Genomic DNA, 13,156 nt, shown 5'->3' on the forward strand with positions numbered 1-13,156 from the left:
GTTCCATGCACACAGACTAATATTAGCTAGATTTTTTTAAATAAAAACATATTTTTAGATAGTTAAAAATTATTCCATTTTTATTCCTTTGTTTTTGCTTCTCTAAAATCTCTGAGGTTCATAACATCTTGTCACAGTAGCTGTTAAATCCTTCATTCTAGTTAATTATGAGGCTCAATAGGGAATCCAGAAAAAAAAAGACTTTGTAATTTAATTTATTTTTTATTTTTCTCCTCTGCAATGTGTAAAAATAGTGGATGGCCTGTTAATGTGCGGTGGAATGATTAAATTATATTGTAGGGGTATTGTGATGAAATGATGTGTATTTAACCTTTGCTTTTTGAACCCTTTTTTGGTACAGGGAATTTGGAAATAACATTATACCCTGTTGTTTAACTGCCTTTAAAAGTGTTTTATGCAGAGCAAAGAGCTTAATTTTATGGGTTTTTGTTGATGCTAAACTCTGGAGCAGAACCAAAAGACATCCTAACTGCCAAAACAAATGAAGAATATCATTTCCTTTACTGGCTTGGCAGAACATTTGTACATGATGGGTTTAAAGCCATCAGTTCTTTAAAAAATAACTTTCAATTTCCAGCGACGTCATTACAAGTCTTATTTTGTCACCTGAGTTAACATTTAGATGTACAGCATATTAATTTTGTTAAAAAACAAAAGAGAAACAACAACTTTAGTAAACATATAATTCTGTTGTTCCCTTGGAGGGTTCACGTGTATTGGTCTTTAATGTGGTGAGCATTCATAATTCTCCTAACTAATTTGTTTTTAGACTGTCACTCTGTTGCCTCAGTCTGGAGTGCTGTGGTGTCAGCCTAGCTCACAGTAACCTCTAACTCTTGGGTTGGAGTGATTCTCCCGCCTCAACCTCTGAGCAGCTGGGACTACAGGCACCTGCCATCACGCCTGGCTAATTTTTCTATTTTTAGCAGAGACAGGTTCTCGCTTTTGCTCAAGCTGGTCTCAAACTCCTGAGCTTCAAGCAGTCCTCTTGCCTCAGCTTCCCAGAGTACTAGGATTACAGGCGGGTGTCACCATGCTGACCCATAATTAATCTTTTGCCTCTCTCCCTTCCTTCTATCCGGAGTTATCTGCTCAATATCTTTTAATCTGTGTTCAGAAATCCTATCAGTCTTTCAATGCTTAGATTTTTGTAAAAATACTACAGTATTTCCTTCATTATTAAACTGGAAAATTTTACTTTTTTCCCTCATTTGACCCTTGTTACAGTATTTTCATGTCATTGAATCTGATGTTCTGAACTTTACTGTAAGCTGCTTTACTGATCAAGTTTATTGATGATGTGATAAAGTTAAATTGAATTGATACAAGTCAATTAATAGAGATTGAATAAACAGAGACCGTTTAAGACATTCTATCAGGGAGGCATTGCTAGAAAAAACAGGAATAAGTCACAGCCTTACCCTCTGCAAGGTATGGTCTAATAGTAGAGCTACAATTAAGTAACAAATCATTTAAGCCCAAGTAAAGAAAATAAGAGCATTATAAGGGATCAGAGGAAGGAGGAAGAGCGTCCATTGAAAAACTATTAGAAAAGTTTCATTTTGAAACACTTTGTAAAATGTGCCTGAAAGTATAGTTTTGTCATTCTTTGAGCAATTGCATTTTAGTTTTGCTGCTAGGAACAAATGCATGTTCTGACAATCCTAGAAGAGCCATTTATTGTCGTCATCATATAATGTTATCTTTTGCTTGTGTCAAAAACTGAAGGGGCTGAGATTTTCAAGACAGGTTAGCGCATCAATTTTATAAATGCTGTCAGAAAATATTAGACTCCTGGGTCAAAGTCAAAGCCTATTACTCATGGTACAGTAGGCAGCAAGAGCTTCATACTTCATCAGTGTCCTTGCCCCCACCAGCTCCACCATGTCCTGCAGCGGGTGATTCCCAGCAGGCGAGGTCGACACTGCATACTCAGTGGATATGTGACTCATGTGAGGAACCCCAAGCTCTGTAAGCACCCAAGCTTAAGCAGCTATTAGCAAACAAGTCCAACCTTTTCCCTGGAGACATTTTTATTATACTGGTCAGGAAACAAATCTTCCATTTTTTTTTTTTTCTCCCGGGAGGGAAATTCTATCTCTGTCTTTCCAGGATATTTGAAAAGATATTCTGGAACAAAAGCTGTCAAAAGATGTGCAAAAAATTCTATAAAGAATTACTCTCTCCAAACAAGGTGTTTCGATAATCTTGAGATCAATCATAATAAAGCCATGATTTAGGGGAATAGGACAATATGTTATGGAATTACAGTTTGAAGAAGCCATCAATTTACATATGGAAAAATGAGTAAGACAGAATGTTAATATTCTAAAAAGAAAAGTCCTGCATCTCCCAAATATATTATGAAAATAATGCAGTGTTCTGAACTATGGATGAGGTGTTCTCTATTTTATTCACATTGATAAGGGAATTAGCCAATGATAATTATCCTAAAATGAATTTGTATTTTTATATGTATATATAAACACACGTATATATATCACACATACAGTCTGTACACACATGCACGTGATCTTATGCCTTTGAATAATTTGTGCATCCACAGTCTAATCATAATTCCTAAATCAAATTCCATCTCAAGTTAGAATGAGTCTCAACAATCATCTGTTGAAATCTATTCCTCAGTGCGATAATGTTTTTTGCAAAATAGATCAAATACATTTGTAAACTCGCAGAGGTCCTCAAACTTTTTAAACAGGGGGGCTGTTCACTGTCCCTCAGACGGTTGGAGGGCCAGACTATAGTTTAAAAAAAAAAAAACTGAACAAATTCCTATGCACACTGCACAAAACTTATTTTGAAGTAAAAAAAACAAGAAAATGGGAACACATGCAATCACACCGTCGCATGTGGCCTGCGGGCCACAGTTTGAGAACCTCTGCATAGCTTCCCTTCTAGAATCCTTATCTTACAATGGGGTTACTCTCCTCAGCCTCGTGCAAAGTTGCAACCTAGCCTGACAATGAGGTATTTATGTGATGTCTTTCCCTACTCATTCGGGGTCTACTGGTGAATTCATTGATAAAATCAACATCTGTTCTAAGATTCTGTGTGTATGTTTTTGGTTTTTCAGTTGCTTTTTCTTTTAGATTCCTATTTTGCTTATCTTTTTTTCTTGTGTTGCAACAATAAAAAACCAGCATGTTTTCATTTAAAAGTTTACACACTGCACAATGAAAGCCATAGAACACCTGATGCTGGATATCATTAGTAAGAATTTGGGGGGGCTCATGCACCAATAAGAACATCCAACTGATATTTTGTACTTACCATTTACACTAGAGAGTGATTACTACTATGATAATAAATTCAATCATATAAAGATCATCATCAAATGCTATTGTCACCATTTTTATAAATTCTCATATTATTCATGTGTCAGAGACTAGATTTTTCTATATAATGTATAAGTTAAATGACAAGACTCTGTCACGTCAGGATATCAACGTCTTATATGGTATTTTATGAGACAAAGCTAATAAAAAGCTTTAATGTGAATATGATTGTGATTTAAACATAAATATCAGATTTCAAAAATTGAAATACCAAAAAGGAGCAGTCAGGTAAAAGTCTGAAGAAAATCAGAGTAGCTGTCCCACTGAAAGAAAACTTCAAACTTTCAACTTGAGAGGAATATTGCGACACAGAAACGTATCCCAAAGTGGCTTTATTCATATTTTTCTATACAAAATAGAAATAGGGATTTATATACAAAATTTCTTATTTTTGAACATGGGATGCTAATTTAGAAGTAATTACAGTTTGTTAACTAAATGAAAGAGTACCTTCAAGTCAGTAATATCTAATATTTTTATCAATAACCAGAATGTCTTTCCAGGCTGACAAATGGAATGGATGAAATGTGATGAGTAGAGGGAGGGGAGACATAAGATAACAGAGAGGTTAAGGAAACAAAGAAATTGTTTTAGAAAAAAAGTGTGGCTTCCCGTCACAGGCCTAGCAATAGGCTAACAACAATAAACATTGGATGGGAAAGACTGTACTTGAATTCTTCTCAACCATGGGCCTGAACACAGGTAAACTTTCTGAGGAAGAAGAGGGTATTTGTTAAAAATATATATTATCTTGAAAAGGCCATGTTAATTGGCTGGGAAATTTCCACTTTTTCATTGAAATGTTAACTTGAGACCAGAAAGGTGATTGTACACAGAAAGGAAGGAAATTAAAAAAAAAAAAAAATTGTGAGGTAGCCGGGCTTCAATGTAGGCAACAAAGTAAACAGTCTATGACACGATGAGGCCATGACACTGTACCAAGGGTGATAATGCAAGCATCTATCTAAAAAGAAAAAAAGAAAAGACAAAAAACAAAGTAAAAAGTGTGGGGTGTTTAGATGAGAACCAATATCCCTCAAAGATGCAAATCCATTATCTGACCAGCAGAGCCCATGAAATTGATGTTAGCATAATGTGGGGCTCCCACGGAATTCTGGCCTAGGAAAGGGGGCTGAATGTTTCAGTTTGCTGGGAGAGGGTGATTGATCCAGCAGAATTGGGAATAAACTGTTTTAAGTGGGAGACTGACTCCTTGAGGCACAGGCAACACAGCCCGTCGCTACAGTCACTCACATGAATCACTTTGCTTTGCTCCCACCCATAGATCTACTGCTCTGGGGGTTTACATGGAGAAATACACAGTTTTTAAAAGAAATTCTCTAGATAATATCAGCTCCTTGATAAAGTTGTGGTAAGGATTAAATTTGGTATTGATTTTAAAGTGTTCAGTACACACAAAAAAAGAAAATAGAGAAGTTGGAAGTGCCAAATGAAGATAGGTGATATAGGATTGCTGGGATAGAACAGTTTCCCTTCTGGAGAGCACTGTGACAGGACGCTGAGATATTCCATGTATTCTTACCTAAGACCCAGCAGTTCTGATCTTGGTTTTATACAATATTTTTACACAGATCAAAAAAGGCAAGTACAGAGAGGAGAGAGCACAGTGTTTGATGCCGTGGAGGCTCAGAGGCAATGTGAATATTCATGACTAGGAGAGTAATAGGAAAACGGGTGGGGTGAGCCATATTCTCAGCAGTGCGAAGCACCTGGGACAGGAGACTGTATGTGAATGTAGGTCCAGGGTGGAGCCTGTGGCTCAATGAGTAGGGTGCCGGCCCTATATACCGAGAGTGGCGGGTTCAAACCTGGCCCCGGCCAAACTGCAACAACAAAAATAGCTGGGTGTTGTGGTGGGCGCCTGTATGTGACACCACGGCACTCTACCGAGGGCAACAAAGTGAGACTCTGTCTCTAAATAAATAAAATAAAATAAAAAATGAACATAGGTTATGGAGGGATCTTAAAAATCCAATTCTTAGTTAAAACAAATAAGAGCTGAGACATAAAATTCCATAATATTTACTTAAATTAGAAATATATGCACAAAAGGGCACAGTATATACACTGCGTAAGAATATATAAAAACAAAGTACCTAATAACAGGATAGACTAGTTGCCTCTTGAGGGGGTGGAAATAGATCCTGGAGTGGGGGATGAAAACAAATGCCTGAATCAAGCGAGAGAGAGGCTTTTTGAGACTGATGGTGATAATGAATCATGAATTATTGGTATAAGAAACTGAAACCACTGCACCTAACAAAAACAAAAGTGAAAAGAAAATAGAGTGCTTAGCACAAGTCTGGCGCATGGCATAATTGACTCTATAGTTTAAAAAGAGGAACGAAGGGAGTCAGAGGAAAGAAACAAATTCCAGATAATAAGTATTTATCAGTTTGTGTCTGGGCTCAGCAACGTGCTAGGTACTATACTGCAGATGAAAAATATTTCACACAGTCTCTCTTCAAGGAAGAAATTCACAAATAAAATATAATTAAATTTTCTGAAATCCAGTAGGAAACTGATTGAGTTAAAAACATACTTTAAAAAATAATCAAAGTTGTAGTGTGATATATCACTGGATGATACATTATAAGTCAGTATTTTAAAAGTCATTCATCTTTTAATCCTTACAAGCAGCAAACATCACTGATTGCCCACCACACACCAGATTCTGTGCTAAGTGGTAAAAATAACAAAGAAAACTCCAGGGAGTGCCTGGATTGGAGGGGAAAACAATCAGATTAAAGATGAGGAAGGGCTGGAGATGGTGCCAGTGGCCTTTGAAGGGCCAGGACTTGAGATGAGCCTTCAATATGTTGGGGGAAAAAAAAATGATTTAGCATAAAGTAAAAGCTCAGAGATAAGTTTCCAAATTATGCAAATAATCATGTAAAGATGAGAAAGTCTTTTCTTAGAAAACAGAACAAAATAGAAATCTATAGAATTGTAGAAGAACATGAAGTGGTTTCTTCAATGTGGTTTACTTTTCCATGCAGTTGTCGTGATAGTACGTTATCTTCTATTTCAGATCCTCTGGCCTAGCACAGCTCTCAAAGTAGAAGAATGCATAATGAAAGGAAAAGATGCAGTGAGTATTATTCATTGTAAATTAAACAAATCATCCATTGTCTATCACTGTTCAGCCACAAAAGACTGAATCAAGAAACCTTTATTTGCTTTCAAGAAAGTGCATGTGCAGTTTGGTTCATGTAGAAGATATGTATACACGTGGATCATTGTGAAAGTTTTAAGATATACGAAAATCAAGAAATATGAAATCCACGAGGACAGAAACAAGCGAAGGGAAGAAAGAAGCCCTCCTAGTAACACGTATTAGCTAAGCAGGTGGAAACTTGCCTGGGTGAATCAGAAAGGAGGCCAAATATTGTGTTTCTTGGAAATGAAACAATGGACCTTAACAGTCTGTCTCAAAACTTTTGTACTGACCCACATCCATATAAATATATAAAATTAATTTCAATGTAGAGTTATAAGAAGCCAATGTGTCATCCAGATCTAGGTTTTTATTGTTTTTTTGGACTTTAATCAACTTGGATTTGTACATTCCTTATTCTAATGCTCATTTCTTGTGTTTTTGAGAGAAAAATAATTGTGGGTAATTTTTTTTTAATTCCAGGAAAAGTTAAGCACATTCTTTGTGGGATTTCACTTCACTTTGATTAGCAAATTATAACAAAAGAAAGAAAAGGAGAGAAGGAAACGTTTGAGAGGGGTAAACGTGTTTTACCTATTCCAAAATGTTTCTACAGTCTCCCTACTTAACACATTGACTGCCGCAGAAAAAGAACATTTTTCCTTGGGGCCATGGTGTTTGATTATGAAAACAGAATAAAACTTCAAAACAAAACATTCCTAAGACATAGATTGACACAAAGGTAACTTGAAAATTAGTAATATAAAAAGTAATGTCAACACTTGAATAGTTCATAAGTCACGTGGCAGTTAATATTCCACTTTTCCCACTGTTTCCCTGCAGCGTGTGGGTGGATCAACAGAGTCCCGACTCAGCCCCTAACACACGAAAGCCACACACATAGGACTTCCGCATCCTAGGAGTGGCTGGCTGAGCTGATGACACAACACACATCTTGGAGGAAAAGCTTTATATCTGCCCTTGAAAGGGAACTTATCATAGCCGGGCATTGTGGCGGGCGCCTGTAGTCCCCGCTGCTGGGAGGCTGAGGCAAGAGAATCGCGTAAGCCCAAGAGTTAGAGGTTGCTGTGAACTGTGTGATGCCACGGCACTCTACCCGAGGGCAGTACAGTGAGACTCTGTCTCTACAAAAAAAAAAAAAAAAAAGAAAGAAAGGAAACATCCTTTTTTCTTCTCACTGAAGAAAAAAAAATAACATAAAAGACTAACATACATTATACCAACTCCTGATTCTCTGTAGCAACTGGGGCACAGCCAAAACGTGAGTCAACACATTCTTGCTGCCTTAGCCCATAATGTGATGCTGATTAATTGAACAAAAGCTTAGGCCATGTCAATCTAAGCTCAAATGAGCCAAAATGTGGTCTAATTGGCTCACTCCAAGATGTGACTGTGTGTCAAGAGAAGAAGAGCAGGTGCTCACAGCAATATGAGAACAGGTATTTTTACTCTGCCTGAATGATCAGAGTCTATCAACTATATAGGTCACTCACAGAAGAAAATGTTACCCGAGCAGGAAATCGAAGAAATAGATACATTTGTTTGTCCTAGATAATCAGTTCAGTAACATAAACCTTGTTCTTGCCCAGAGCATGCTATTCCCTGAGTCACTTATAATGAAGTGATACTCCTGGGCCTTTCCTCCTAATATTGCTGGGTGACAGACTTTAAAGAGTTGAAGTCACAACCTGTTCTTATAAAACATTACATTTACTAATAATTGCATATATTGGTTTCAAAGTAATATTTAATATTAGAAGTGTTTAGTATTTCTTTTATAAAATACTTTTGAGTAAATTGCAACACCTAATTTGCTAAGAGGGCATTTCCTAGAATGAATTTAGTCAAGTTAGTTTGGAAACAAATATAAACTTGTTTCCTTCCCCACCTCCCTTACCCCATTTAGCATACTGGCCATAAAACTTACCAAGAGACTAATGTATTAGAAATTTGTTAAGCATGTAGTATGTATTAGGTACTATGTTTAATTAACTGTAGAATGTGAAGATGCCAAAAATAAAGATTCCATAGGCAGGAAGTTTACAGTTGAATACTAGTGTTGAAAAACTAGAGTTCCTGGGCCTATTTCTGTAAATAAAGTTTTATTGAAACACAACCACACAAAATCATTTTTGAATTATATATTCATGCTGTTTTCATGCTATAGCTATAGAGGTGGCTAGTTGCAACAGAGACAAGACAGCCCATCAAACAATTAAATATTTATATCTGGTCTATTGCTATTCTCTTATAATAATAGTAATCTCACAATGTTATTTTTATGGTTAGCTTCCTCTGTACTTACTTGAAATTTTTCTCTGAAAATGCTTTATGTAAATTGCGAATCTGACAAGATCACACTTATTTTCCCAAGTGTCAAAATTCTGTAATGATCTAAAGTCTGCATATACTTTCTTACGAATAAAAAAGCTTTTTAAAATTTTTGGTTTTCTGACTTTATGCTGATTCATTGTTTATACTGTGCTTTAAAAAAATAACAGCATTGGGAATAACTTAATTACTTAGTGGAACATATTGCCATGCAGATCTTTACACTTCACAAATTTCTGAATGGTGCACTTTTTTTTTTAATTTCTCAATTGTGAACTAGAATACGCATATATGAAAAAATGATTCATTCCCATTGTAAATGTAATTCACACATCACTGCTACTAGAATGTGTTTTGGTCACCCCAGTTTCTTTTTCCCCAGTTGTACCTTCTTTTCATCTGTCATTGTTTCTTCCCCCCACTGGAGATATTTGCTAAAATATGAGATTTCTAGGGTTAGGAAAAAAAATTCAAAGAAGGGCTCAATTTTTAGATACTAATAAATGTCTTTTTTTCTTTTCCTGCATTAGAGTGAATGTGCAAATTATGTCCGGGTTTTGCATCACTATAACAGGACACACCTTTTGACCTGTGGTACTGGAGCTTTTGACCCCATTTGCACCTTCATCAGAGTTGGATATCATTTGGAGGTAAGATGATTTTATTTCTCGGTATCAATAAAAGTAATGCTGAAAACAACTATGTTTTAAAAGAAAGACTGTGGCATTTTTTTCTCTACAATGATAAAAGCATTGTCATATATTAATTCAGTTGGTTTGAATCAAAGAAATGGACTCTCTGGGCTTTTAAAATCTTTTCAGCTATAAAATCCGTGAACCAGCTAATTCTCTATGTCTTCATTCCTGAACAATTTTATTTGTTTCATTTGCTCATTTAAACATTTCTTAGCATAAAACTATGTTCTGTTGTGTTAAAATAGTATTTTTACTAATTTAACTACCAAACTGAAATATACAAATGTATATTTTATATATATATATACACGCACATCATTTATATGAATAAAATACTATGTATAGTGTTTTACTGAGGACATGCAAAGACTTTCTGATTCTGTGGTTACTTCCTTCCAGCCAGGTGAGGTAGGGAACGCAAAAGGAGAGAAGATTTCAAACTGATTTATTGGATAAATTCCATTGGTTTATTTTCAAATTCACGAACTCTTTCTTCTGTTATCTCCAGTCAGTATGCTTATTTACCTCACCCAATTCATGTCCATGTATAGCACTTTTTAGTTGTAGATCTTTTCTTATATTTTCCCTTTCTATACTGTGTTCCCCTGTTATTTTTATTTATTTTGGCTGTTTTGCCTTAAGTCATTGAGCATATTTTAAACAGCTTTCTTAAAGTCTTTACATGCTAATTCTAATATCTGGGTCATCTCAGGCTTCATTTACCTCGACTGTTTTTCTCTTGACTACAAATCACATTTTTGTTCCTTAGCATGGCTAGTATTTGTTGTGTACTATACATTACAGATTATATATTTTCAAGATTATGGATTCTATTACCTATTGAAGAGGGTTGATTTTTGTTCTGGAAGGTGGTTTACTTGGTTAGAGTCAAATTCAAAAGTTCCTTGCAATGAGAAGCCGCCAGCCTTTTCAACATTCCAGTCACTGCTTTTTATGGTCTGTGTGTACATACAGTTCAGCTGTCATTCAAAAACTTGGGAAATAATTTATGCACAGATTTCTAGATGCATACTTTAATATATGGATAACTCCCTTTAATTTTCAGCTAATTTGATACTTTAAAGCTTTGCTCTTTGACTTTCCAAGCTAATAAAATCTCTTACTTTCTACTTGAGTTTTTTCATGCTCTTCCTTAAGTGAAAAATTGTCTAATCTTTGTCAATCTACAGTGCTTTCAAATAGTTGTTTTTAAAAAATATACTTATACATATGTATATATAATTAACTTAGTTATGATCTGTGGAAGACTTGTCTGTATATAATATACATTATCATTAGCAGAACTGGAAGTTTATGTAATTCTGCTTCCTATGCACAATATTGAGTATTTTTGTCTCACATAATTATCCAAATATTAAACATGATTGAAATTTTTGTCATGCCCGTACCTTTGAATGATTTAATATTATTATAATCAAATTCAAATAGTTGAATGTAATTGAAATATCTCACGTAACAGTCTAAATATCAAATATGGCATATTTTGAAAAAAATCTGTATGTAAGAGGAAAGCGTAAGCATATGATAACAAGAGCATTAAGGAATTTGTTCCCAAAACATCATTTGACATCTTTATGCAATTTTACATGAAGGAATGAAAGTTACAAGTCTTTATAGACAAGGAAAATAGCTTGATTAGAAAGCTCAGAGGCAGGCATGTTTAGAAGAGACGTGCTGACATTTGTGTGGTTGGTTGGAGAACAGCAGGAGATAAAGCTGGAACAAATTGGTGGAGGATGTGGAGTTCTGAGTTATTTCTAAAGACAACATGGAGACCAAGAAGAACTTTTGAGTAGGGTATTTGATTGGCAAATATTAGTAATATTTAGGATTGATTCAAGCAGGGAGAGATAAAAGTCAGAAATTCAAGGAGGCTGTTACAAGAGTCTGAGAGATCATGAAGGCACTTGACACTGGTTGAAATAGCAAAGAAAAGGAAGTGTGGAACTGAAGTGAGAGCTTCTCAGCAGGGTAGTTTATATAGCTGAGCATTTTCTCAGATGTTGAAAATGAAGCAGAATGAAAAGAAAATTCCAATTTTATGTCTCTCTGTTTAAGAGGAAATACTAAGTCGTCAACAACAAGAGAAAGCTCTAGAATCAAAACTTTTTTTTTTTGTGAGAACCTAACAAGTGCTGTGTTTCTCAGTTTTACCTTTTTCATTTCCCTTTAAAGTTATTTGAAAGATGGAATCTGGAGCCAAGAGAGAGTATTATCAAAATTGATTGGATTTTGAACTGGGGGTAGAGAGAAGAGCAATGGTCTTATCTGAAGGACCCCCCACCCCCATCTGCTTTATTCCTTCTCTCGTTTTTCTTCCTTCTCTCCATTCTCACTTTGCCAAAATAACTTGGAAAATGTCATTGAGGTGCCAGTTGAATGTCTATGCAGTATCAATATAAACATAGAATGAAGGGAGAAAGATTTCAGTGTAAGGTAAATTAGTTTAGAGCAAAATCAAAGTTACACTTGTAAAAGGGAAAAAAAATGTTTTCAAATGATGGTTAATATCAATGCTACACAGAGGGCAGTTTTGGTAGAGGGATGAATAATTAGATAGGAGATTAAAAAGTGACTGAACAGTGACAAAATAACGACAGCAATATTCTCTATTTAATAAAGAAATAGAATCTCTAGGAAAAAATATGGGAAAGGATTTAAAAAGTATAGGAATGTTGAAAGATTTTTCTTAAGGTAACAAAAGACTAAAGTGATTTATCTTTGTTAGAGTGGCATGGTGACTTGAGGTAGCCACTGACATAATTGACAAAAGTAAAGTTTTAGCAAGTAAGAAGTCAGTTTATTAAAGTCCTGCACAACAAGCCAGGCCCCATCCTAATGACTAGAAGCCCCATGAAAAGTGCAGTTTGGGGATTTATGTACAACTTTGAGGAGCATCAGCTGCTGCTTGGAAACCTCCCAGGGTCTTAATGAACTGTACTCAAAACAACCCACCTGCAAAGTCTTGATCAGCCCCATTCCTATACTGCTCAGGTCAGCTTGGACCAGGCCAGTCCAACATAGCCTAACTGTATCCCTCATTCTCCCTGCTTAATCCCAGCTAACTAGCTAACACTTTATTGGGATGGAAGGGCTGGCTAAGGAGCAAGTTTGCCAGGGAGGGGAACAACTGGATAGTCAACAGAGATATCCCCATAAAGAGCTATTTTTCAGTAGAGAGACCTAAGGGAGACATACATATTTGACAATTAACCATCCATGTGTGGAAGTAGAAATCTTCAGGCATAATATGATTGCCTGGGAGAGGAATATGAGTAAAAAAGGAAAATTGCTATGTGTGGAGCCAGAAATTTGAGTACTTAAGAAGCTGTCAGGGTCAGAAAAACCACTAAGATTAATAAACCATAGTTAGGAGGATTGGGAGGAAAAGCGGGTAGATAGCACAGAAAGAAGGAGTGTTACAAGTCTGACAGTCAAAGTGTCCCTTGGACTTAAAGTCTTCAGAGGCATTTATGAGAAAAGTTTCACTAGAATGTGGATACATACCATGGTTTTCTAACATAAAACATTGA

At 35.7% G+C, this 13,156-nt stretch overlaps 1 protein-coding gene across 1 annotated transcript in view; it reads left to right on the top strand.

The window, feature by feature from the left end:
• Positions 1-13,156, top strand: part of SEMA3E (semaphorin 3E) — a 282,406-nt gene that overhangs the window by 174,492 nt on the left and 94,758 nt on the right. The window contains exons 3-4 of the mRNA XM_053553842.1: positions 6,430-6,489; positions 9,438-9,557. Of these exons, the coding sequence (XP_053409817.1) occupies positions 6,430-6,489; positions 9,438-9,557 (180 nt within the window). The remainder of the gene's footprint in view (positions 1-6,429; positions 6,490-9,437; positions 9,558-13,156) is intronic.

Source organism: Nycticebus coucang, chromosome 11 (assembly GCF_027406575.1).
Source record: "Nycticebus coucang isolate mNycCou1 chromosome 11, mNycCou1.pri, whole genome shotgun sequence".
Classification (NCBI taxonomy): Eukaryota; Metazoa; Chordata; class Mammalia; order Primates; family Lorisidae; genus Nycticebus; species Nycticebus coucang.